Genomic DNA, 22863 nt, shown 5'->3' with positions numbered 1-22863 from the left:
GTGTTAATCTCTCCTAAGTTACTGAAAAATACATGCTTTTTGAAAGAATTTTGGAAGTACAGAAAGAAAAAAGCTTATAATCAACCAATCCACCAACTGTTACGCAAACCTATGACATGTAGAACAATGGAAACTTGGTTATAACCCAGTGCGGCCCCTCCTGCCATGATGCTCTTAAGAGCATTTATCTGTCTTGCATTTCTAAATAAATAGTTATGCAGTTATACTGGGATAAGGAAAGCCTGGAAAGGAAGTTGGGGTGAGAGACTTTTTCTCACAATAGCCCACAGTGATCTGGTTGGACAGATTGATTTTTACAGGATATTCTCTTTATCAATATTGCCTGTTTGAAATAAGCTAACATTTTGTTTATACAAGACAAAAATAAAAGGCCACAATTCCTCAGATATAGATGAAACTTTATTTATACATAAAAAATTACACCTCAGGTTCTTTTCTAAAAACAGTCTTTTAATTGTAAAGTTCAAAATGAAAAGATTGAAAGGGGCAGTATATAGCTTTTAATTTTGTACACACTACAGTCACAGTTAACTTTTTAAGCTGCAAAAAATATACCTCTCCCATAATATGAAATGCATGACCTTTTGTAACTGCATACTTAAATCATGTGATGGCATCAAAAGTCAAAGTAAAATAATATTCTGAAATAGACGATTTGGCTTTGAGAGGCTACATGGGTACGATCTCTAACCATTTCCCTCCATATTAATTCTGTCTCTTAGGTTTATAACTCAACAGAGAATTTCCCCCATAACATTATCATGAAAAAAGTGAAGAGATGTGATAAGGGCTCTTGTAAATAGTCTTAAAAACTATCTCCCATGAGCATACATAGTTGAGCAATAATATTAACATTATCTAACCCCATATAAAAAACAAATAATTTATAAATCGTTTATCTATCTGGAGCATGGAAGCCTCAGTACCATGTACATCTCAACCTTACTTCTCAAAAAAACCATTAATTCAAAGAATCATTAAATGTTCAAGTGATTAAATGTCAAGTGGTGCCTATATCCAAACAAGATCAAAAACATTTAGTAAGAGGTGGCCTTTTTTTTTTTGAAAGCATGGCTTAATTTATGATGTTTTGCCCAACATAAAAAAGATTTAATTTATCCGATAAAACAGTCTTATTTTGGATTTAACCACCATCTCTCATCTTTCGTGCCCTACTCGCCAATTCCTCTAATTGGGAAAGCCACCATTTTTTTACCAGTAATATGGTTATTATTTGAAACATCTACATTTATTTCAGATGACAATTTAGAGAAGTGAACAAAATCATATAATTTCAGGTAAAATGAACTTAAATGTCACCTTCAACAGTAACAAATGTAAAGTAGGTGCCTCACCTTTTGAGCTTAGTGTCACTCTTTTTCTTCTTCCTTTTTAAGTTTCAAAAGAGGTCACAATTCTAGAAAACTTGGCCAAGAAGTGTAGGACATTAAAAAGTTCTTATTTGAAAATGTCAACAATCTCAATTTTCTACCAGATGGACAGGAGACTTGATTTAATCAGCCGTTTGCAGCTTGGAGATGAAATGAATATCTCTCCATTCTGTGCAAACAGTTACTCTGCTCTTTTACTGCCAGGGCTATTACACTGGGTTTAGTCTCTCCACGAGACAAAAGACCTCTGGCTTTGCATTTTATTAAAACTGGACTCAGGGTGGCCTGAAGGAACATTAGATCCGAGGTGGCAGTAAGGTGGTAACTCATGGAAACAAGAGGCTTTTCCCGTTTTGCGAACGTCATGGACACTCCCAGGGTGAGGGAAGGAATAGTAAATATGTAATATAGAAATATCCCTATCTCCTTAGAATGAAAGCAAAGTGAAAAAAAGTATCCAAAGATGACATTTTTACTTTAAAAATACCAAATTTCCCAAAAATATAAGTTAGGAATTTATAGACGGACGAGGAAATAGAAAACATTTCTTCCTTTCATTGAGGAAAAAACTTAGAACAAAATTAAATGAAAGCAATGGATGCTCTTGCACAAAGTTTTGTGTTTAGACAATGCCACCCGCTAAAAATGGTATCTTTAGTCAAAAGGCAGCTCTGTTCAATTCTATTTAGAAAAGAAGCCTTTTCATGAATTTGCTCAGGAGAATAATTCATCTTTTTAATAGCAGCTCTTTGAGTAGGCTACTGTTTATACAGATGTTATGGAAAATATCATTGTACTGCTATGATTAAAAGAATAATTTGTAGCATTCTTTGAATAGTTTATACATTTTCAAGAACTAGGAATCAGAAGCTTTTCCCATTAAAACCTTGTGCTTTATCAGAAAAAGGACACAGAACTAGCAGAACAGTTAGGACTAATCTGTAAGAAAATATAACTTACAGAATTTAAATTTAAGCTTTAACTACTTAGAATTTTCTATTTAGCACCTAAAGAGTTACAAACTTATAATGCTCCATTAGGGTGCTTATGATTATAGTTTCATTTTTTAAGAAAGGCTATTTATGATTGATATAAAAGATCTGTCCCCAATAAATTAGCTAAAAATATGTTAAATATAAATGGGCAAAGTAAGATCATCTCAAAAGCAGTTTACAGACTTAGAAAGCTTTGGTTGAGATCAAAGAGCTGAGTCTTAGACTTCACACTGCTCATGGTTAATGGCATGTCTTTTATTTTATTTTATTGATTTTAGAAAGAGAGAGGAAGGGGGGGAGAGAGAGAGAGAGAAACATCCATTAGTTGTTTCACTTACTGATGCATTCATTGGTTGATTCCTTTTTAAAAAAAATTAAAAAAATTTTTTTTAAAAATTGATTTCAGAGAGAAGAAGGGAGAGGGAGAGAGAGAGAAACATCAATGATGAGAGAGAACTGTCAATCGGCTGCCTCCTGCACGCTCCCTACTGGGGATTGAGCATGCAACCCGGGCATGTGCCCTGACTGGCAACTGAAACCGTGACCTCCAGTTTCATGGGTCAATACTCAATCACTGAGCCACACCAGCCAGGCCATTTGTTGATTCTTGCATGTGCCCTGACCCAAGATCGAACCCACAACCGTGGCGTATTGGGATGACACTCTAACCAACAGAGCCACCTGGCCAGGGCCAATGGCATGTCTTGTTCCCCAGATTGCCTCCCCTAGAAATACTTATTAAAGTTGAAAAAAATCAAATACCTTTTCCTTAGCACATGAGATAACACAGAGATTCCTCTTTCTGACTTAAAAACACACCAAAACCCCCAAACAACAAATAAAAGGCCCCGAGTGCCCAAACAAGTAAACTGTTAATGAAACAGCCAAACCTCTGTATCTTCCATATTCAAGTAAATGTGTATCCACCGCGGCGGTTGAAAGGGAATACCTGAACAATTTCAAACTCCTGGGCTGACGGTGGGGACCAGGCACACGTGCTCCAGGGCAGGTTAGCGACATGCGACGAAGAGGCCCAGGCTGTGGTAGAGATTCAGTGGCCAGTCCTGACCCGGCCTGAGAGGATACTTGTGAGACATCACAAAAATTAGGGCTTGGCGGGGGGACTCCTCAGAACAATTATTTGAAGGAAAGCCCACACTTTCTCAGAAGTCAAAGACATAAAATTCTATTCGACGTAAGAAACACCAATTTTATGTTTCCAAATGACTTTAAAGGACGCACAGAACTAGATGAGTTTGTATGGTTTTTAAGACTAGAGTAATCTCTAATCTTAAGAAACTTAAAACGAATAAAGGTGGACAGACTGATGAAAAGTATTCTTCAACTTTTCTTCACTGCACAGGGAAATTCCCTTGAAGTAAGAATAAGAAAATTCAGTAAGTTGGAAAATATTTCTAACTTTAACTGTATTTTACCTTAAAGCAAATTTTAATACTGATGTAGGCTTCATACAATTGAAAACAATCATAAAAGTTTTTAAGAAGCAGCATTAGTATTTAAGTAATTTTTAATCACCATTATGAACCCTTGTCAGTTTGGACTGTAAATGAATGATGTAATGGTTTTGAGCCTTACTTTACTGAGAACCTTTAAAAGCAATGAACATTTTCCCATTGTGATCTTATTTAACATAAAAAGACTACTAGCTAATCTCCTTTCTTCATCCTTTACACCCTCCTTTTCATTTTTCATAAACTAAACTTTATTATAGTATTTTAAATAGCAATGCCCTGTTAGGTTATTATGAGGACAAGGCTACTTTTCCATGAACCACTTTTATAAGCCCACAAAGGCTGAATTATCAAAAAATCAAAGTTTACTTATAAAAAAAGACTTGCAGGTTTACAATCTACTTTATTACAAAAGGAAAGAGATTTTTACACATAACTACTTATAAACAAATTTATTTTTAGAGAAGCTCAAATTTATTGATATAAAAATATACCTCACTGAAATATACTTACTTATAAAAACATACTGCCTTTGCCATGTGAAAATCTCGTGTTTAGTTCTCTAGATTTTCTGATTAGGGCTTTTTTCTGGGCTTCATCAAACCGATGAACCTTGAGATCCTTATCACGGTCAAATGGTATTCTTTCTTGAGGCTTATTTTTATCTTCAGCAGCCTTATTCTTTAATTTTTTTTGATGAATGTCCATGAGAGATTCTGATCTTTTTGATTCCTGGGGAAAGTAAGAGAGTAGAAAGAAAAGTCTTAGTTTGTGTAATTATTGACAGAGTATGAGAGTGAAACAAAATAGTTTAGTAGTAATGGTGAATGTTAAGGAGGGCTATTTACAGGGCCCAACAGATTTTTCCAAATCCAAGACAGCATCTACGAAGAAAATATGTACTGGAGGCTAATTCAATTAAATCAAAGTGAAGATATCTACTAATTACATGCCATACACAAGGCAGAAAGGAAACAAATGTTTAAATAATCATAAAGAAAAGCATCAGTGTGATGTATCAAAATTAGGGTCCAAATCAAGAACATGGGCAAGAAAGAGCGAGCAGCTCCTTCTCACTCGGAGCCTGGTTAAAGCTTTGTGGGTGTGCTGGCCCGTGACGCCCACGAGCGACCAGGAAGGGGAGGGCGCTGCCAGGCTGGAGCCAAACCGAGGGCAAACCAGAAAAATAACAGCACAGAGGCGGCACAATTCAAGGCCTATTCCCTATGCAAGAGAATTTTTGTTCCTTTCTGTTTTGTTCTTCCTCTTACCGCCCTCATTTTCTTCCTTCTTAGTTGGGGCAGGTGTTCACATACATTTTAACATATATATATATACTAAGATGAGGTCTGAGCAAAGGCAACTGGTTTCATAAGTTAGAGATTCCTTATAAACCTTTCAATACTGATTAAAGTGAAAGACAGAATGGCCCTGGATGAGAGAAGCAGGGAGTGGGATGCAGGAGTGGATACAGGTAGTACAGACCAGCAGTCTTCAAACTGGGGTGCATGTGTCCCTGGGGCTACACAGAGTGATTCCAGGGGTACGAAGGCATGGATAGTTTTAAGGTTATCCACCTATGATTCTCAACTTCTTCATGCAGTCTTATTCAAAACTGATTTGCCCAATAATGCATCTTATGAGAGTGTCTCCCCTTCGGTATAGCCTCTTCCCACTTAACAAAGGTGAGTGAGGCCTTTCAGCATCGTATCAGAGAATATTGTGTAAGAGAGCAAGTCTCCAGGCATCAAACAAAAAAACCTGAAATACCAGTATGAGTGGAACTTCCTTTTTGTCTTAAACATATTTCTCTTAAAAGTGTAATGTCCTTTTAAAATGGGTATTTTGGCTCTTGTTAATATACTGAGTTCAGATATACTGAAGAGTGGGGCAATGGCAGAAAGAACAATTTTTGCTTAACATACCCCGTCTCTTCCAGGCCCTGCTCTGTCAAAGAATGTACTTGAGAGCAAGTACATAGTACTTGAGAGCAAATGATAGTAATAACTCAGAAATTGTTTAAAGAATTGAATGACACTGCTGTAACAAATTGTGTTCCATCTCATCCACTTCTTATATAAACATGGTTTCTTAACTCTTAACTACAAAACTCTTAATACAAAAACAAATGAACAGCCCTGGCCAGTACGGCTTAGTTGGTTGAGCATCGTCCTGTGCACCGAAGGATAGTGGGTTCGATTCCTGGTCAGGGCACATACCCAGGTTGCAGGTTCGATCCCTGGTTGGGGCGTGTGCAGGAGGCAACCAACTGATGTTTGTCTCTCACTTCAATGCCTCTCCCTGTCCCCCAATAAAGAAAACAATAAATGAACACATTTGATGCTGAAACCTGTCTTATTCTAGCATTAAGTAACTTTCATCCAAAGTCCAGAAACTAACTGGAAAAAAAATCTTTCATTATGAGATTAAATTAAATTTACATTTTACATTTAATGATTATTTATCAAAATTTGCAATATATTTACATTGTTTTGATCAACTGAAATTAAAACTTACTCCAGAAGTAGGGAAAGTGTAAACATTTAAAGACAGAGAAAATTTAAAAATAACTTCCAATTTCAATTTATGTATATATTTTTGTTGCAGTTAAATAAGACTTATCAAATATAATCATAAAAGTAAATTCTGTTAGGATAACCTTCTGTGGCAGAAGAGAAATAAAATTATAAGCTCAAGGAGAAAAAAGGATGCAATAAAATTTCCAACCATTAAGGAAGAACTTGCTTATATACGTATTAATACATAACAATAGATATTGAATTGCGATGGTATTTAGATTCTATTTGAAACGTTTAATAGAGTAATATAATATGCTATAAATTCATGTTTGGTAACTATTGAAACTTACAGTGAAAAATTTTAGATGTCAAGTAAAAAGTTTCTTTTAGGGGGTACCAAGCAGAAACACGTGAAGACCGCTGGTCTCTAACGCTGACGAGTTGAACAGAAACACATTCCTGCCCCGGCTGGTGTGGCTCAGGTGGCTGGGCGGCGTCCCATGCACCGAAACTCTGCTGGTTTGATTCCCAGCCAGGGCACAGGCCTGGGATGCAGGCTAGATCCCCAGTGGGGGTGTGTGCAGGAGGCAGCAGACTGATGTTTGGCTCTCACACTGATGTTTCTTTCTTTCCCTCTCCCTTCCACTCTCTCTCTAAAAAAAATCAATAAATATATTTTTAAAAAAGTAAAAGAAATAGATCCCTGAGTCCCACTGTAGATTTAGCGAATGAGAATTGTCAACTGTGGGTCACAGCAAGCTGTGCTTTCACTTATTTATTTTTTAAAATAGATTTTTAGAGAGAGAGGAAGGGAGAGGGATAGAGAAAAGCACTGATGAGAAACATCATCCATTGGCTGCCTCCTGCACGTGCCCTAATGGGGATCGAGCTGGCAACCTGGGCATGTGCCCTGACAGGGAATCGAACCGAGACCTCTTGGTTCCTGGATCGACTCTCAACCACCGTGCAACACGGGCTGGGCGCAACCTGTGCTTTTAAAAATCACCCAGGTTCTTATACAGGGTACCCACCAGATGTGCAACCTACTGTATAGATCAGGGGTGGGGAACGTCTGGCCCAAGGGCTGTACAAGGCCTTGAAATCATTTGGTCTGGCCCTGCCAAGGCAACTGCAGATGGGACTTGAAATTCAATAAATCTAGGAGCTTTTTTCACAGTTAATTTTTAAGTTGATAATTTTGTATGGCCCTCAAATGATGTTATAAATATCCAAATGGCCCTTGGCAGAAAAAAGGTTCCCCATCCCTGGTGTAGGTCATTCTTTCTGGTACTTTGGTCTTAATAGAGAGAACAGAGAATGACAACACGAACAAGAAGTGGAGCAGTTAATTTTAGGATGGGGAACTATAATGTAATATAAATATAATTATGTATAAATATACAAATGCAAAGAAACTATACTATAAAAACTTGATCTTTTAGCACCATTTTTCCACGTTTTCCTCCTTCCCCATTAATGGGAAAATAATAATTGATTAATGAGATAACAATGATGAAGATGTCTAGACAGGCTATCAAGAGTTGGAAGGGGAAGGCCTGAGATATTTAAAAAAAAAGCTGGAGAAAACAGAGAACAAAGTTTGGGGGAGATGTGAGAAAATGAAATTATGGAGGCCCTACTTTACCTAGAGCCCCTACTGAGAAACAGGATGAGCAAAACTGTAGAAAAGGTAACAAAAATTAAATAAAAATGGGGAAGTAAAGATGACAGGTTTCAATTTACTGATCCCTTCTATAGAAAGTTCCTGACATACGATGTTTCAATTTATGGTATTTTGACTTTACAGTGGTGCAAAAGCAATATGCATAATTAATTCTGTGAGATACTTGACACTTTATTATAAAACAGGCTTTGTATTAGATGACTTTGCCCAACTGTAGGCTAATTTAAGCATCCTGAGCACATTTAAGACAGGCTAGGCTAAGCTGTGATGTTTGGTAGGTTAGGTGTATTAAACCCATTTTGACTTAATAATATTTTCAACTTACAATTGGGTTTATTGGGATGTAATCCTATTGAAGGCCAAGGAGCATCTGTTTTAGTAAATTTAGTCAGTTAAACATCAATAAAGACAGGGAAGATATCAAACCATTGGACTATCATAAACAATTCAAACAATTCAAGGTCTCAAATTTGTCTTATCAAATTTGTTTCAGGTGTACTATCTGGTTCAGCATCATTTGCACATTGGGAAACATGTGACCAAACTACTGCTAGAACCACAAAAAACCAATAAAAACAACTTGAAGCAGTCAATTCATTAAAAACCACACTAAAAGCCAATTCATGTCGAGATCAGTTTGCTAAAAGTCAATTTGCTGATTTATCTGATTTAATCGTTTAATAAAAATGCGTGTTCTATAAAAACTTATAAAAGCCAGAGCAATTTACGTTAAATAGGATAGTGTTATAGTACTTTTGAAAATTCATGCAAAGATTCTAGTTTGTTTTTTATTTTATCTTCATGGTAAAATGTTAATTAGTGCTCGATTTATCAAAACTAAGTATTATAATAAGGTGGTTTAGTCTTAAGACTATTAATATTTTGAACAGTAACTCGAATTTTTTGACGCATTTTAAAGTCAACTGCACATATCACTACATGTACCCCTAAATACTTCATCACGCATTTCATTAGCCAGAGTTCAATATTTGTTTACAAGTTTTTCTTTTAAGGTATACTTATAAACAATGAAATGCACAAATCTTAATATTAGATTTACTATGTTTTAGAATTCAAATTCCTATCAAGATTGGGCACAATTCCATCACTCCAGAAAGCTCTGTATGCTCCTTTCCACTCAATCACCACATTCCCACTCCAACAACCACTACTGTGATATTTTTCCACCATAGATTCATTTTGCTTGTTGTAGAGCTTCATATAAATGGAATCATAGAGTATGGACTTGTATAGGAAGTCTTGTATAAGACTTTTTTCACTCAGTATTATGACTTTGAGATTTAACCATGTTGTCACATTTATTTGTAACTTGTTCCTTTTTATTGCCAAGTAGTATTTCATTGTATAGAGTTTGGATTTTCTTTCTTTTTGATGGGTACCTGGGCTATTCACAAATTTAGCTATTATGAATAAAGTGTTTCTGAATATTCTTGCATAAGTCTTTTCTTGAGGCTACTATGAATAAAGCAGTTCAAGTCTTCATGTGGACATGTTTTCACTTGTCTTAGATAAATGCCCAGGGATGGAGTTGTAGGGTCATAGGGTAGGTGTATGATTAGTTTTATAAAAATGCCCCTTTGGAAAAATGCACAGCTTGTGGATTTTCAGCTATTTCTTCTTTTCTAACATAACTCATTATGGCTATAAATTTTGCCACCAAGTACCACTTTGTATTGCATCCCACATACTTGTATTTTTGTATCATTCAGGTTTAGGTATTTTCGAAATTCTACTATCATGTCTTCATTATGCAAAGTTTAAATTTTGAATTTTTCTAATTTCTTGTTGTATAGGACTTTTAAGTTATCTGAATTTTAACTTAAACCCCTTGTGGTCAGAGAAGATAACTTGAATGATTGTGACTTTTAATTTTGTTGAGATGTGACTTTTGAGCTCGTCAGTTTTCATAAATGTTCCATGGGAGTTGAGTTTTTGGTCAGTTTCCAAAAATGTTTCATGTGTGCTTCACTGTCTATATATGTCCAATAAATCATTCTCATTATATTTGTAATGCTTATGGAACTTTCTGTTAACTAATATCTTGGGAATAGAAGGTAATTTTCCCAAACACCTGAACACCTTACCTTTCAGGGGCCAAGGAGTTTGGTGACTGACCTTTACTCTTTGGGCTGAAACACCAGTTGTTTTTTTTCTCGAGTAAGAGAATATAATAAAATGATGATATGCTAAATGAATACTGACTATTCAGTTTACATTGAGCCATATTTTAAAAACATTTTTCTCCCATATTTAAATCTTTATATCAAACATTCCAAAATCTGCTTATAATTTAAAAATATATGAACTGAGGTTCGCTGAGTTAGTAGGGCTCTTACTTTCTGATCATATGCTACTGATCTCTAGGAATTAAATTTCTGATATATGACTTAAGTAAATAACTAAGACTATCTTATTACATGAGATAAATTAAAAAACCCTACACAAAGGGATTTTACATAAATATATACACAACAGAGTTCAGACGTGTAAAAGAAAGAGAAACAAGAAAAAGAAAAAACAAAGTGCATTAAAAGGCAGAAAAAAGTTAAAGGTTATATATTTTATTCCCCGACTTACGTTGTATGAGGACACCTGCTCGGCCAGTCTCTTCTCCCTTCCTGACAACACGTGCTCTTCATCCTTCTTACTGAATGACTTCCTTGCTTCTTTTGTCTCCTGAGGAACGAACACAGATAACACATTACTGAGCCATATAGTTAGGAGAAAAGAAAAAAGAAATACTATTTTTACTCAGATTAACTAGAGACTAAACTAAGCCAGGCCTGTTGAACCTCTTCCCCCTAGAAATGTTAAAATACTCGGTCTATTAGTATTCTAAGAGTTTCCTGAAAACAATAAAACAGCAGCAACAACCACCCCCCCAACTCCATCCAATCAACTAACTGGAAGAATCACCTATTTCCCGAACTCAGCAGGAGTCTGACAAATTAAAATGAAATGTAAAAGATAAAATAAGGCTTAAAAAGAAATTCTACATTATGTTTTCAAAACTTGGAAAATCACTCTTGAGGGAACTAAGAAAAAGAAATAGAAGGTTTACAGACTAGAAAAGAAAAATAAAACTATATTCACAGATTGACAAACTGTCTACGTAGAAAACCCCAAGGAATCAACAGAAAAACTCCTGGAACTAGTAAGCAAGTACAGCAAAGCTGTAGACACAAGGCCAACATACAAAGTATACCAGCAATGAACAACTGGAATTTGAAATTAAGATAAAGAACAACCATTTACCACAGCATACACACAAAAATGAAGTATGTACTTGGGTAAATTTCCAACAAATTTTAGTTAGAGAAACAACAATTGAAAGCCATTGTTCTCAAAGCATAATTTTATACTGTTGCTATTTACTTAAGAAAACCAATGAGGCTCTTATACATTTTTTATCTTAATAATGGACTAAAACAACATTGTATTTAATAAAGTATGTTAGAAGCATAGAAATAGTTCAAGTCTTACTTTTCCATAAAACATTTCCCAGAAAGCATATGCTTCTAAGTGTAAATATTCAGAGAAAAATAATGTTATGGTCGATGGAGATAAAAACCTGCCCATTTAAGAGTTAACAGAATAATCAAGACTGGAAGGTGAGGATGAGAGAGATCTTGGTCAATTAACTTCCGCATCGCCCTTCCATTTCTTCCTAGAGAGCAAGGTGAGGCTGGCTAAGTGAATGTGACATGGGAGAAGTGCGCTGTGGAATCAAATACCAAAAAGTGAGATGAAGAGAACCTATTAAAAAGGAAAGTTCAAAAAAGGAAAGGACTAAGGTGTGTTACAAAAATAAAAAATTAGTCATGAACTTTACCCAGGATCAAAAATATCAGAAAACGAAAAACTGGTAATATATAGTTTGTACCACAAATACGTGTAAGTCTGTGGTACTATCTGCTGTGATACAGTACCACATAAAGTTTAAGGGGTATTAAATTCCTTTATGAGTCCACTGTCAATGCTGAATGATACATCTTCAGCCTCGAAAAGAATGACCCGATCTAAAGAACTCAGTCACAGGGCCCACAACCAGTTACGTTCAGATTGTACTGCCCAGTTCTTACTGGTTCCATTTTCCTGCGGTATCTCCCTCGGAAGAAGACTCCCTGCATCTCTGGCTGCAGGCCAGACATCTATTCAGCCACGGCGAGGAACAGAAGGACAACAAAGGGCATAAGTAAACATAGGCACAATAAAAAGTCCACGTAAGCAAGGGAGTTAATTGTATTTTTGGAGACAATCTTAAAGACTAAATTATAAAAACGCTAATAGTGTATTACTTTTATGAGAGACCAGTTAAAGATTGGACGGGCCTTCCAACACCAACCATTCAAAGGTGTGGCTCATGTCTACACCACATCTTTTGCTGTCTCTTCTGCCCCCATGTGTGCTGGTGGACCTCACCTCTCTCTTACAACTCTCGGATTCCCTTTAATCTGCAGGGTAACAGAGAACTTATGATGCTGCCAAATATTCAGGGTAGGGCGCTAAAATGTGGGGACAGCACATTATCCATTTTCAGAATAACACTATTTCACAACCAATTTTCCACTAAAATAAAAAAGCTCCTTAAGGAGCTATTTCATTTTTCTACTATCTGCAACCAAGGGAATGCCTATAACACACTAAGAAAAAGAAACAGAAGGTGTACAGACTGGAAAAGAAAACAAAAACTATATTCACAGATAACATTTCCATATTTCAGAATGGAAATAGGAATCCTCATATTCTAGGTACTAATGAACAAGATAAACAGGCGGAATGAATCGTGTGCAACTGTTTAAGTCAGAACTGATAAAGCTATAATCACAAGGTGAATTAATAGAGTATTTAAGATTTGAATGGGGAAAAAAAAAGATTTGAATGGGATACCTTAAGGGAATTAATACCACTTGATGGATTAAATTTGAGTAGTACTGGGGACATTGGTTCAACTCCTAATTTACAATGGAGTATTTTTTAATAAACAGGTAAGATTCAAGAAAAGAAAATTTAAAAATAATAATGTATTTTATGCATCCCTTTTTTGGTATATATTTTGTAAATTATTTAACGTATTGATGAAAGTGCTTCTTTCTTATTGAGGTGTAACTGGCATAACATTATATTAGTTTCAGGTGTATAATGTAATGATTCGATATTTGTATATATTGCAAAATGATCACCACGATAAATCTAGTTAATACCCATCATTCTACATAGCTACAAATTTTTCCCCCTTGTGATGAGAGCTTTCCTGATCCAGTCTCCTAGCTACTTTCAAATATGCGGTACAGTATTATTAACTATAGTAACCATGCTGTACATTACATCCCCAGAACTTATTCGTTCTATAACTGGAAACTGATACCTTTTGACCCCTTTCACCCATTTGTCCACTCCCACCTCAGGCAAACACCAATCTGTTCTTTATATCCATGAGTTCAGTTTTTGTTTATTTTGTTGTTTTTTTTAGATTTTACATGTGAGATCATACAGGTATTTAGCACTATTAATTAAAGTGCTTCTTGTCTATCTTGATAGTAACATGAGTCTTTATGCATCAGTTATCTAGGTTAATCGGTGGCTTTGTTTTTTCACCAAGATATTTTAAAAGATACCGTGTCATGGAAATAGTCTGATGCTGTATAAGGACCAGTTTGGGAGTTTCTAAGTCTAAGAGCTAGGAGTTAGAAGGGACTCGAATGGAATTATTGTTCATCACTGACTAGCATTGTAATTCCAGAAAAAGTGATTTCATAGAGGTTAGTTTCTCCTATAAAATGAGGTCAACAAACCCATGTCTCAGGGTTTTCTAGAGAGTTAAATTATATAATTTACTGGGAAACAGTAAGCAACTGGTGTCACTTTCCTTCCTCCCAACTTTCCTTCAAGGGGAAATCTGTATTTTCCCTTTGGAATCAATTTTCAAAATAGCACCCTTAAATAATTTTGCCTTATGTCTTTTCAAAATTGAGCCAACATGAACAGAAACACATGGACAACGACTTTCACCTTGGCTTTCCTTTCCCTGTCAGCCGGAGTATCTGTCCAGACTGATCGGTCTCCAGATTTGGAATCGGTTCTTCTCTTAAAAGTTCTGGGCCCAAGACCAAAGTCTTTCAATTCTGGAGGAAGCTCAGTCATCCATGACTCCCTTGTAACTGGTTTAGCTGAATCCTTTAAGAGAAACAAAAAGTAAAACAAACAAACAACCCACCAGTAGCCTGGAAAGAGTGCTCCTGTGTTTTATTTTTATTTATTTATTTATTTATTTATTTATTTATTTATTTATTTATTTATTTTTTATAGCTATGTATTTTTAACATATGGTGGAAGCAATGTTCTAACAAACCACAGCAAGGTTTCACAAGTTTATGTATGATCAGCTCCATTTCAAGCATATGGTAAAGAGAAAAATACTGTGTTTAAAATACTGTGTAAGTGACTATGCTTTCCAATTCAGGATTTAAAGTTAAATAACAGACTTAACAGAAAGGATTTAATAAAAAGAATTGATGTTTTTATCATATATGTTACAAATACTTTCATCTAATTTATTGTTCTTTTGACTTTGTTATCTTTTGCCATACTAAAATGTTTAAGTAGGCAAATCTGCCAATCTTTTCCTTTTATAGCTTCTGGGTCACCCAGCTCCTAAATTTCCTTTATATATACATACATATATATACACACACACACACACACACACCCCTACACATATACAGGGTGGGGCAAAAGTAGGGTTACAGTTTTTATATGGAAAATAATATAATAATTAATAAATTATAATACAAGCCCTGGCCGGTGTGGCTCAGTTGTTAGCACTGGCCTGTATACCGAAGGGTCACAGGCTTGACTCCCGGTCAAGGGCAGGTGTAATCCTCAGCCCTTGTTGGGGTGCCTGCAGGAGGCAACAAATAGACGTGCCTTTCTCACATCGATGTTTCTCTTTCTTGCTCTCTCCCCTCTCTCCCTCCCTTCCACTCTCTCTAAAAATCAATGGGAAAAATATCCTCAGGTGAGAATTATCTACAACAACAACAATAATAATATAATAGACCAGCCCTGGCTGGGTGGCTCAGTTGGTTGGAGCGTCGTCCTGTGTAATGAAAGGTGGTAAGTTCAATTCCTGGTCAGGGCAACATACCTAGGTTGTGGGTTTGATCCCTGGTTGGGACGCGTATGAGAGGCAACTGATCGATGTTTCTCTCTCTCCCTTCCTCTCTCTCTCAAAATCAGTAAACATATTCTTGGGTGAGGATTAAAAAAATAAACAAACCATGTTTTGCATACTCACAACTGTAAACCTACTTCTGCCCTATCCTGTATATGTATTTTTTAATGTCTATTTTTAAAATTTAGATTTTTAATTTAGTTAGTCTATTTCTCAGAGTATAGTATATTTAAAACTTACATCATCTCCTTTAGTTAGTTTTTCTTTCATTCTCTGGGCCCTTTTTTCAAACTCTGTTGTTACACTATAGTTAACTGGTCCTTTTGCAGGCATTGGTCCAACAATGTCCTCATCTTCACTGCTGTCTGTTTCCTTTTGAAATAAGACATTACCTTTACACCCAAATTACTTAAAATTTAACCGAATATGATTACATAGAGACAATAAAACAAAAAAGTGAACAATATATTGCTGGCTAATCGCTGAGCAACAAGGATGCTTTCTGTGCCTTCCTCAAGTGCACAGTACAGGGGCGACAGATGCAAGGCACGTGGACTGTCCCGCCTCTCCTCCTACGGCGGTCCACGGCAGACCTCAGTAAGTTATTTCACCTGGCTTCCTGATGGACAACGATGTGGCCTCACAATTCTCAAAACGATGTTCTAGGCAATTATTACCGATAGGTCAGAGATGACACAAGTTGAGATCACTGGCATTCCTGGTACAGAAAGTGCTCGTTGGGGTAAGATGAGCGAAAGTGAGACATGCCTGGCAGCTGTGTCAGCCTTTATGATTCGGTAAACTCCACGAAAACAGGAATGCTGTGCACTTCACAAATGCTAATGCGAATGAATTAATTTGGCTCCCAAAGTACCACACTTACCCCAAAGATATTAACAGTATGTAATTACTGAATTCAATTTGTTCTTAACAAATCATTTTAATACAGGGTTTTCATGTGAGACTGGGCTAGATGCTATATACAATAGGGTTTCGAGCAGTCCTTGTCCTACAAGATGAGATATAAAGGTGAACAACGAAACACGTTTGTCCTCCAGCTCCCATAGGCAGCTGCTTCTTACTTTTTTCAAACTCCCAGGATCAGGAGTTCATTTGTATTGTTTACATTTTCCCTACTAACTGCTCAAAGTTAACTTTCTATTTGTGGTTTCTTCTCTCGATCCTTACAGCAACTGCTGGTGGTACAAATAATTAGATAATTATATACTGTCTGTGACTCACTCTAGATCATACACTCTCTCCAGTAACTACGGACGGTGTATACCATGTCTAATTTGAACCTCGTAACAAAACTGTGAAATCGCATTATTATTTGTTTTCTTTTTGAGGAAACCTAGGTTAATATTTCAAAAGGTTAAACACCTTGTCCAAGGCTATAAAACTAGCATCTAAGATTCAAATATTCTAAGATCAAGGCCAGTATTTTATATTGGCCTCAGCAGCCCCTCTATTTTCTTTATTTCAACTGTTAATGATTTAATTTTAAGTGTTTATAGCTTATCTCTACAACAGTAAGCCCTTTAATGGCAAAGACATTATCTTAAACAGATTATAACTGCTCTACAAATATATTTGGTGACACAGATAAACAGATATAAAAGATATAATGAACTTTTAAAACTATAAAAGACATGATATTAATATAGTATTGAAGTTTAAGATGATGGAATACGCTAATGGTATTTTTACTTCCATCTAACAAGAGATGGTTTTATAAAGGTAAATTTCAGCATGCCTTGGTAGGATGATGCCTGAAATTTCTAGAAATAAAAAGCACTTTGGATGTTGGGGGACATAAACTAAATGGTTGTATTGAGGAGCAAACAGAAAATCAGGTCCAACATACTAAACTGAAAATGAGAAGCCGGAATCATAAACCCAAATCCAATCTAGGTATTAAGTCATTCAGGTGTCCTGGATGAGTTAATTTTTAAAAAACAAAAAAGGTGAGCTATTTTATTCAGAAATACAATAGGATTTACTTATCCTACTAGTTTATATTTTGGGCTGTGGAGTTAGACTGAGTTTCAAGGCCTAGGTTTTCCACTGTACTAGCCCTGTGACCTCAGGCTTGTTATTTAACCTTTCCAGGCATCGGTTTTGTCCTTCCAATGGGGATTATAACAGCTTCACCCAATAACTACTCTGCTGCTAAGAGAACACTGGTTTGTCATCCTCTTTGGAGCCATGCTCTTCTCAGGAAACTGGGCCCTTCTCTTATTCCTGGGGGAAAATGTTGATAATTTTAAACCAAACGCTTTGGTCTCATTTCTCTTGATCATTTGGCCAAAGAAATGTGAGAAGAGGTTTACAGGAAACCTTGGAAGGCTTTCTCCCTCTAAAAAAGAGACACAGGACAGGGACTATTCCCCTTCTATGTCTGGACGCTACCATCTGCATGTGAACCTTAGAACTCTGGGAGGCTTCTTGACATAATAAGGGGCAGCCTAAGAGGGATTAACTGTAGATAGAGAAGGTGGAGAAAAACAATGATCTCATTAAGCTGTTGAATGAACAAACCCTGGAATGACTCTACCCCTAAACCGCTTATGTATGAAACACATTTTCCTTATTTTAAGAATATAGATTATATACCAACCAGGAAATTGTATAAACAACCCATTTGCTAACTACACAGGTTAAGACAAAATTCCATTTTGAATTGGATTTTCTCTTTTTTGCTGCTGAAAGTATTCTAGCTGACACAGTAGCCTCCAGGATTGTTATTAGGATTAAATTAAGTTTATGCAGTTATGCAAATATAATTAAATAAATTATGCAAATATGAGTTTATGTTGTGCTTTGCAGTGTCTGGTATATGGCAAGGGCTCAACAAACGTTAACCATTAGTATTATTATGTATACCTTACTTTTGGGGGTATATGTTGTGAATGAGAGACTAAGAGAAGCTTCTCTTTGAGAAAGAAAAATATGAAAACAGAAAAAGAAGGAAAATTACAAAGCAAAGAATTCAGAAGCAAGAGTACCTAAAACAGGTGTGCTATGGTGGAATCTCTACAATACCTTTACCCCTCCCCTTCTGCTAAGAAAAGCTAGATAACATGGAATAGATACCACCTAGGGAAATTGTATAAACTACCCATTTGCTGTCTAAGTGAGCTAGGACAAAGTTCCAGGTGTGAATAAAGTTGAATTATGCTACATCTTTAAAATTTTTTATTTGGAAAGAATGTAGTGACAAGTACAACACCCATGTATCCTCACCCAAATTCATCAGTTGCTAACATTTTACCACATGTATCTTTCTTTCCTACCCTCTGCCTCTTTCTCTGAGGCAGACAGATGGACAGACACGCTCCCACTTTCTGTGTGTGTGTCAATCACTGAAAGTAGGAAATAGCATGAAAAGGCCCTAGACTGAAGAAACTTTCCTAGACAGTGGGCTACATTTCCCTAGTGCCCTTTTGCAGACAGAGCAGTGCTTTGAGGCTGTGGGCTCAATTCACTCACTCTCCTGCCTGAGTGAGTCTGAACCTAAGCTCCTGCCCAGACCCAATTCTCTAGGGTTTATGGCTGGTATCTCTAAAACTACTGTGGCCCTCTGCTGTAAATGTGTTTACTGCTCTGGGTTTGAATTCTCTCAGTGTTACCAGTACCCTTGGATTTCCCTTTCTTTAGGCTTCGCTGTGTATTAACTTTGTTGCAATCTCATTTCCACCCCCAGCACTCCTCTGTAATGTGGCAGGGAAAGCCTAGCCTCAACCTGTCAGCTCAGTCTTCCATATGGCTGGAAGTCCTACCTCTGGTAATTTATTCCTATATTTAACAACCCTGTTAGAAAGGATTCCTTATACTCAGTGTAAATTCTTCAAAGTTACTCTCATGGCATCAGTACTGGGGGTGGTAATACTAATACTAATAGCAATAATAACTATTAAAAATTAAATACCTACTGTTCTAATTTATCCTTACAACTCTGTAAGATAACAACCTGCAAGCTACTAATAAGAAAACTAAGCTCAGCCAGGATTCAAAGCTTAAGTGGCTCTTGCCTACCTCTCTCCCTTTCTCTCTTACCCCTTTCCTTGTTCTCCCCACTCTACCCATACTAGGTTTTTAAAAACCCTAACTTCTCCCTCCAAATAAGCTATCTGTACTCTCTGAACCAATCCTTTCCTGACCTTTTTGCCCAGCTAGCTCCTACTTATCAATCTTAAGTTTAGACATTTTCTCAGAGAAAGAGACTTCCTCATTTCTTCAGATTAGATTTGCTTATCATGGTTCCACTATATTTTGTCTCACCTTTTGAATCACTCATTCATGAGACAGTATTTGTTTACTGTACATTCCCCACTACACTAACTGTGATGAGGGCAGGGACTGTGTCTGACTTATTCATTCAGCAAATACTTTGAATGGCTAGTGGAGATAAGACAAAAATCTCTGTCCTCAATGGACTCACATTCTGGTAGGGAGAGGTCAATAATAAACAAAAAGAAGAGGTAAAGTAAATGTTATTTCAGGCAGTGATAAATGCTATGGAGAAAATTAAAGGAGGAGAGGGGACAGGAGTAAAGGGAAGAGGAGTTTGCAGTTTTAAATTAGAAGGTCAGAAATAACCTCTTTTAGGTCAGTCCAGCAAAAAAGGGAAAGATCTGGGAGGCAAGACACAGAGATATCTAGGGAAGACCATCCTGGGGAGACTTCACAGGTATAAATGCTTAGGAGTAGAAGCCTACCTGCTGTACTTGAGAAGGTACGGCAAGGAGCCCAGTGTGGTCCGATCAAAATCAGAGAGAAAGTCAGGGAGCTAATGGAGGCCAGATTGTAGAGGGCCCTGTGAGGACTTTGGCTTTATGCAGAGGAGGAGCAATTTATGTTCTGAGTGTGTGACATGACCTGATCTGTTTCACCCAGGCCACTCTAGCTGCTGCGTTGAGAAGGGGCAGTTGAGGAACAAGGACTAAAGCATGAAAACCAATAAAAGAGATGAAATATGATGTTGACTTGGACCAGGGTGGTAACAGAAGTGGCTGGATTCTGAATGTCTTCGAAGGGAGGAACAAAATAATTGGCTGACAAATTCATTTCTGTGATTGTATGCCTGACACAGGGTAGGAGCTCTATAATATTGCTGAAAGAATGAATAAATATTTCTGAAGTTCATGATCTTAACCATGGCATAGTATTTCCTTTAATAACAACCTCAGTGTAATTACTGAATTCTCAGTAAAGATAAACATACAAGAAGCAACGCAGAATAACAGTGAACTGGTGATTTAAAGGCTTAAGAACTGGGGCTTTAATAAGTATAAACTGTGCAATCTTGGGTACGTTGCGCAATTTTTCTGGTTTCTAACATGTGTAAGATGTGATCATATCTAATTCATAAAGCTGTGAAGATAAAAATAACATCCATATGTGTAAAATGCACTACAAATTATAAGGCACTGTATGAATCTCAACTACTGTTGAAGATCTGGCTTCTAACAAGGGAACGTCTTCACACTTGACTCCAAAATCTTTTGATCTATCATTTCATAAAATTACTTATCCGCCAGTGCGTCTGTTATATACAGGTACCAGAGCGAGGTAGGAGAGAGTTAATTCCAAGGTAAAGATCATTACTTAAAAATTCCTCAGCTTCCTCTGTTCTGGGTCAAATCACATCAATTCCTTAAACTTTTCATCATGTTCTATTTTCTAGCACTGTGAAGCTTCTTTTCAAGGATGAGAAGCATGCACAGGTAATACCCTTCCAACATTACATGTTATCTTTCTAATAGAATCTCAGGTCTATAATATAAGCTTTTATCTACCTATGCTATGATCCTCAATTAATCCAAATATGACTGTCTCACATCACATCTGAGTCAAATGACTGATGTAAAGTCTTGAGTTTGTTACAGCTTATCCTTTAAACAAAAGTTTTCCAAACCTCAGAGTTGAAATACGATGATACTTGGTGTCCTGGATCATCTCTGCCTTTGTCACTTTTCTGTGCAGATTTAATAAAACCAGGTGGTAATGCAGGACCTATTATAGGCCTGAAAAATAAAATGTACCTTTATCATTTTCCCTTTATTTTTTAAGAAAAAAAAAAAAAAAAAAAAAATATATATATATATATATATCTTTATTAATTTCAGAGAGGGGGAAAACAGGGGAGAGATAGAAACATCAATGATGAAAGGGTCGTCATTGATTGGCTGTCTCCTGCACGCCCCTGACTGGAGATCGAGCCCACAACCAGGGCATGTGACTTGACCAGGAATCAAACCGAGATCTCCTGGATCCTAGGTTGATGCTCAACCAGAGCCACGCCCAGCTGGGCAATTTTCCCTTAACTTTAAAAAGCAGTTTTCAGAATACAATTCACAAAAATGATAAAAAGCCAGATGATGTAAAAATGTTGAAGATGAGTATTTTACTTAACAATTTATTTTTATTCTATAACCTAGTATTTTTCCAATTAATATAAAAAATTCTTAATTTTTATATTTTTACTTTTTATTTGTTAGTCAATGACTAGATGTTAAGCCAGTAATTCTCAATATTTATGGCAGTGGCGTATTCCCACTTCCTGAAAGAACTATTTTAAATAAAAATGATGATTTTTTTTAAAAGTCGTTATCATGGACTAAAGCCTGTGAAGATGTTTTTCTATTTTGTGCCTTAGTTTTCAGTTTTGATATTCACTATCCACTGAAAAATACATTAGGGGCATTAAATTATAGTCAGAACTACTTAAGTATAAACTGAGTTTGAAGGACATATATACAGCATGTGCATTCAACAGATGTCAGCAATTTACGGTTATATGTGCCAAGGTGGTATAAAAATCTAAGCCTGTCCTCACTAATAATCCAAAGATGACGGGGAAGTGCATAAGAATGAAACAGTTCATCTAAGAAAAAGCAAAAGGCGCCGTGCTAACCACATTTCAACCAGTGCACCTTTCTGTTTCCAAAAAGTAACCCTGCCGGGTATAAGTTACTCCATTTCCTAGGTGAGCAAAATAATGCTCAAGGGCAACACAAATGAATAAGTGGCAGAGCTAGAGTTTGAATCCTGGTCTACTTGATTAAAAGTTCATTTTCTTTCAAGCTGTCCCATTGCCACATTCTGAGGGAACTGTTATTAGTCCAGAAGGGAAAATTGCCTAAATTCTGGGTCTTAAAAAGAGAGCCTTACTTTGTATAGAGAAAAAAATAAAAGAAAAGATATTTTCTATTCTCATTCATACTTTTAAGTTTCTTTATCCTTTCTTTTGTACCAATGTTTTTTCCAGAGATGTCACTGAGCCAGTATTACCAACCAAGATGGTACTGAAGTCCTAAGCTGAATTTTCCAGATTGCAGTGTGTTCAATTAGAGCCTTAGTGACAGGCTTCCTGGCAGAGGAAAAACAATACTGAAAGTCAGGTCTGGGTTCTGATCCTAGTCATTTCATAACCTCTTGTCTCGGTTCATAAAACCTCTTTGAGCCAAAATTTTGTATATAAAAAACAGGGAAGTTTGGCATTTTTAGAAAGATCAAATTAGTTACTATAAGATACAAGGAAGTACTACATGGGTTCTCTTCTGAGTACAATTATTAACAGA

General features: G+C 36.4%; 1 protein-coding gene across 1 annotated transcript in view; it reads right to left on the bottom strand.

The window, feature by feature from the left end:
• Positions 1-402: 402 nt before the first annotated feature.
• GPALPP1 (GPALPP motifs containing 1) overlaps positions 403-22863 on the bottom strand; it is a 36557-nt gene continuing 14096 nt past the window's right edge. The window contains exons 4-9 of the mRNA XM_016205434.2: positions 21198-21306; positions 15518-15649; positions 14116-14280; positions 10681-10779; positions 4393-4611; positions 403-3779 (exon numbers count right to left, since the gene is read on the bottom strand). Coding sequence (XP_016060920.1) covers positions 4393-4611; positions 10681-10779; positions 14116-14280; positions 15518-15649; positions 21198-21306 — 724 coding nt within the window. The 3' untranslated portion in view covers positions 403-3779. The remainder of the gene's footprint in view (positions 3780-4392; positions 4612-10680; positions 10780-14115; positions 14281-15517; positions 15650-21197; positions 21307-22863) is intronic.

The sequence above is a fragment of the Miniopterus natalensis genome, chromosome 2, assembly GCF_054644295.1.
Source record: "Miniopterus natalensis isolate mMinNat1 chromosome 2, mMinNat1.hap1, whole genome shotgun sequence".
NCBI classification, from domain to species: domain Eukaryota; kingdom Metazoa; phylum Chordata; class Mammalia; order Chiroptera; family Miniopteridae; genus Miniopterus; species Miniopterus natalensis.
The sequence above is the reverse complement of the archived record's forward strand: the minus strand, read 5'-3'. Positions and strand labels throughout refer to the sequence as shown.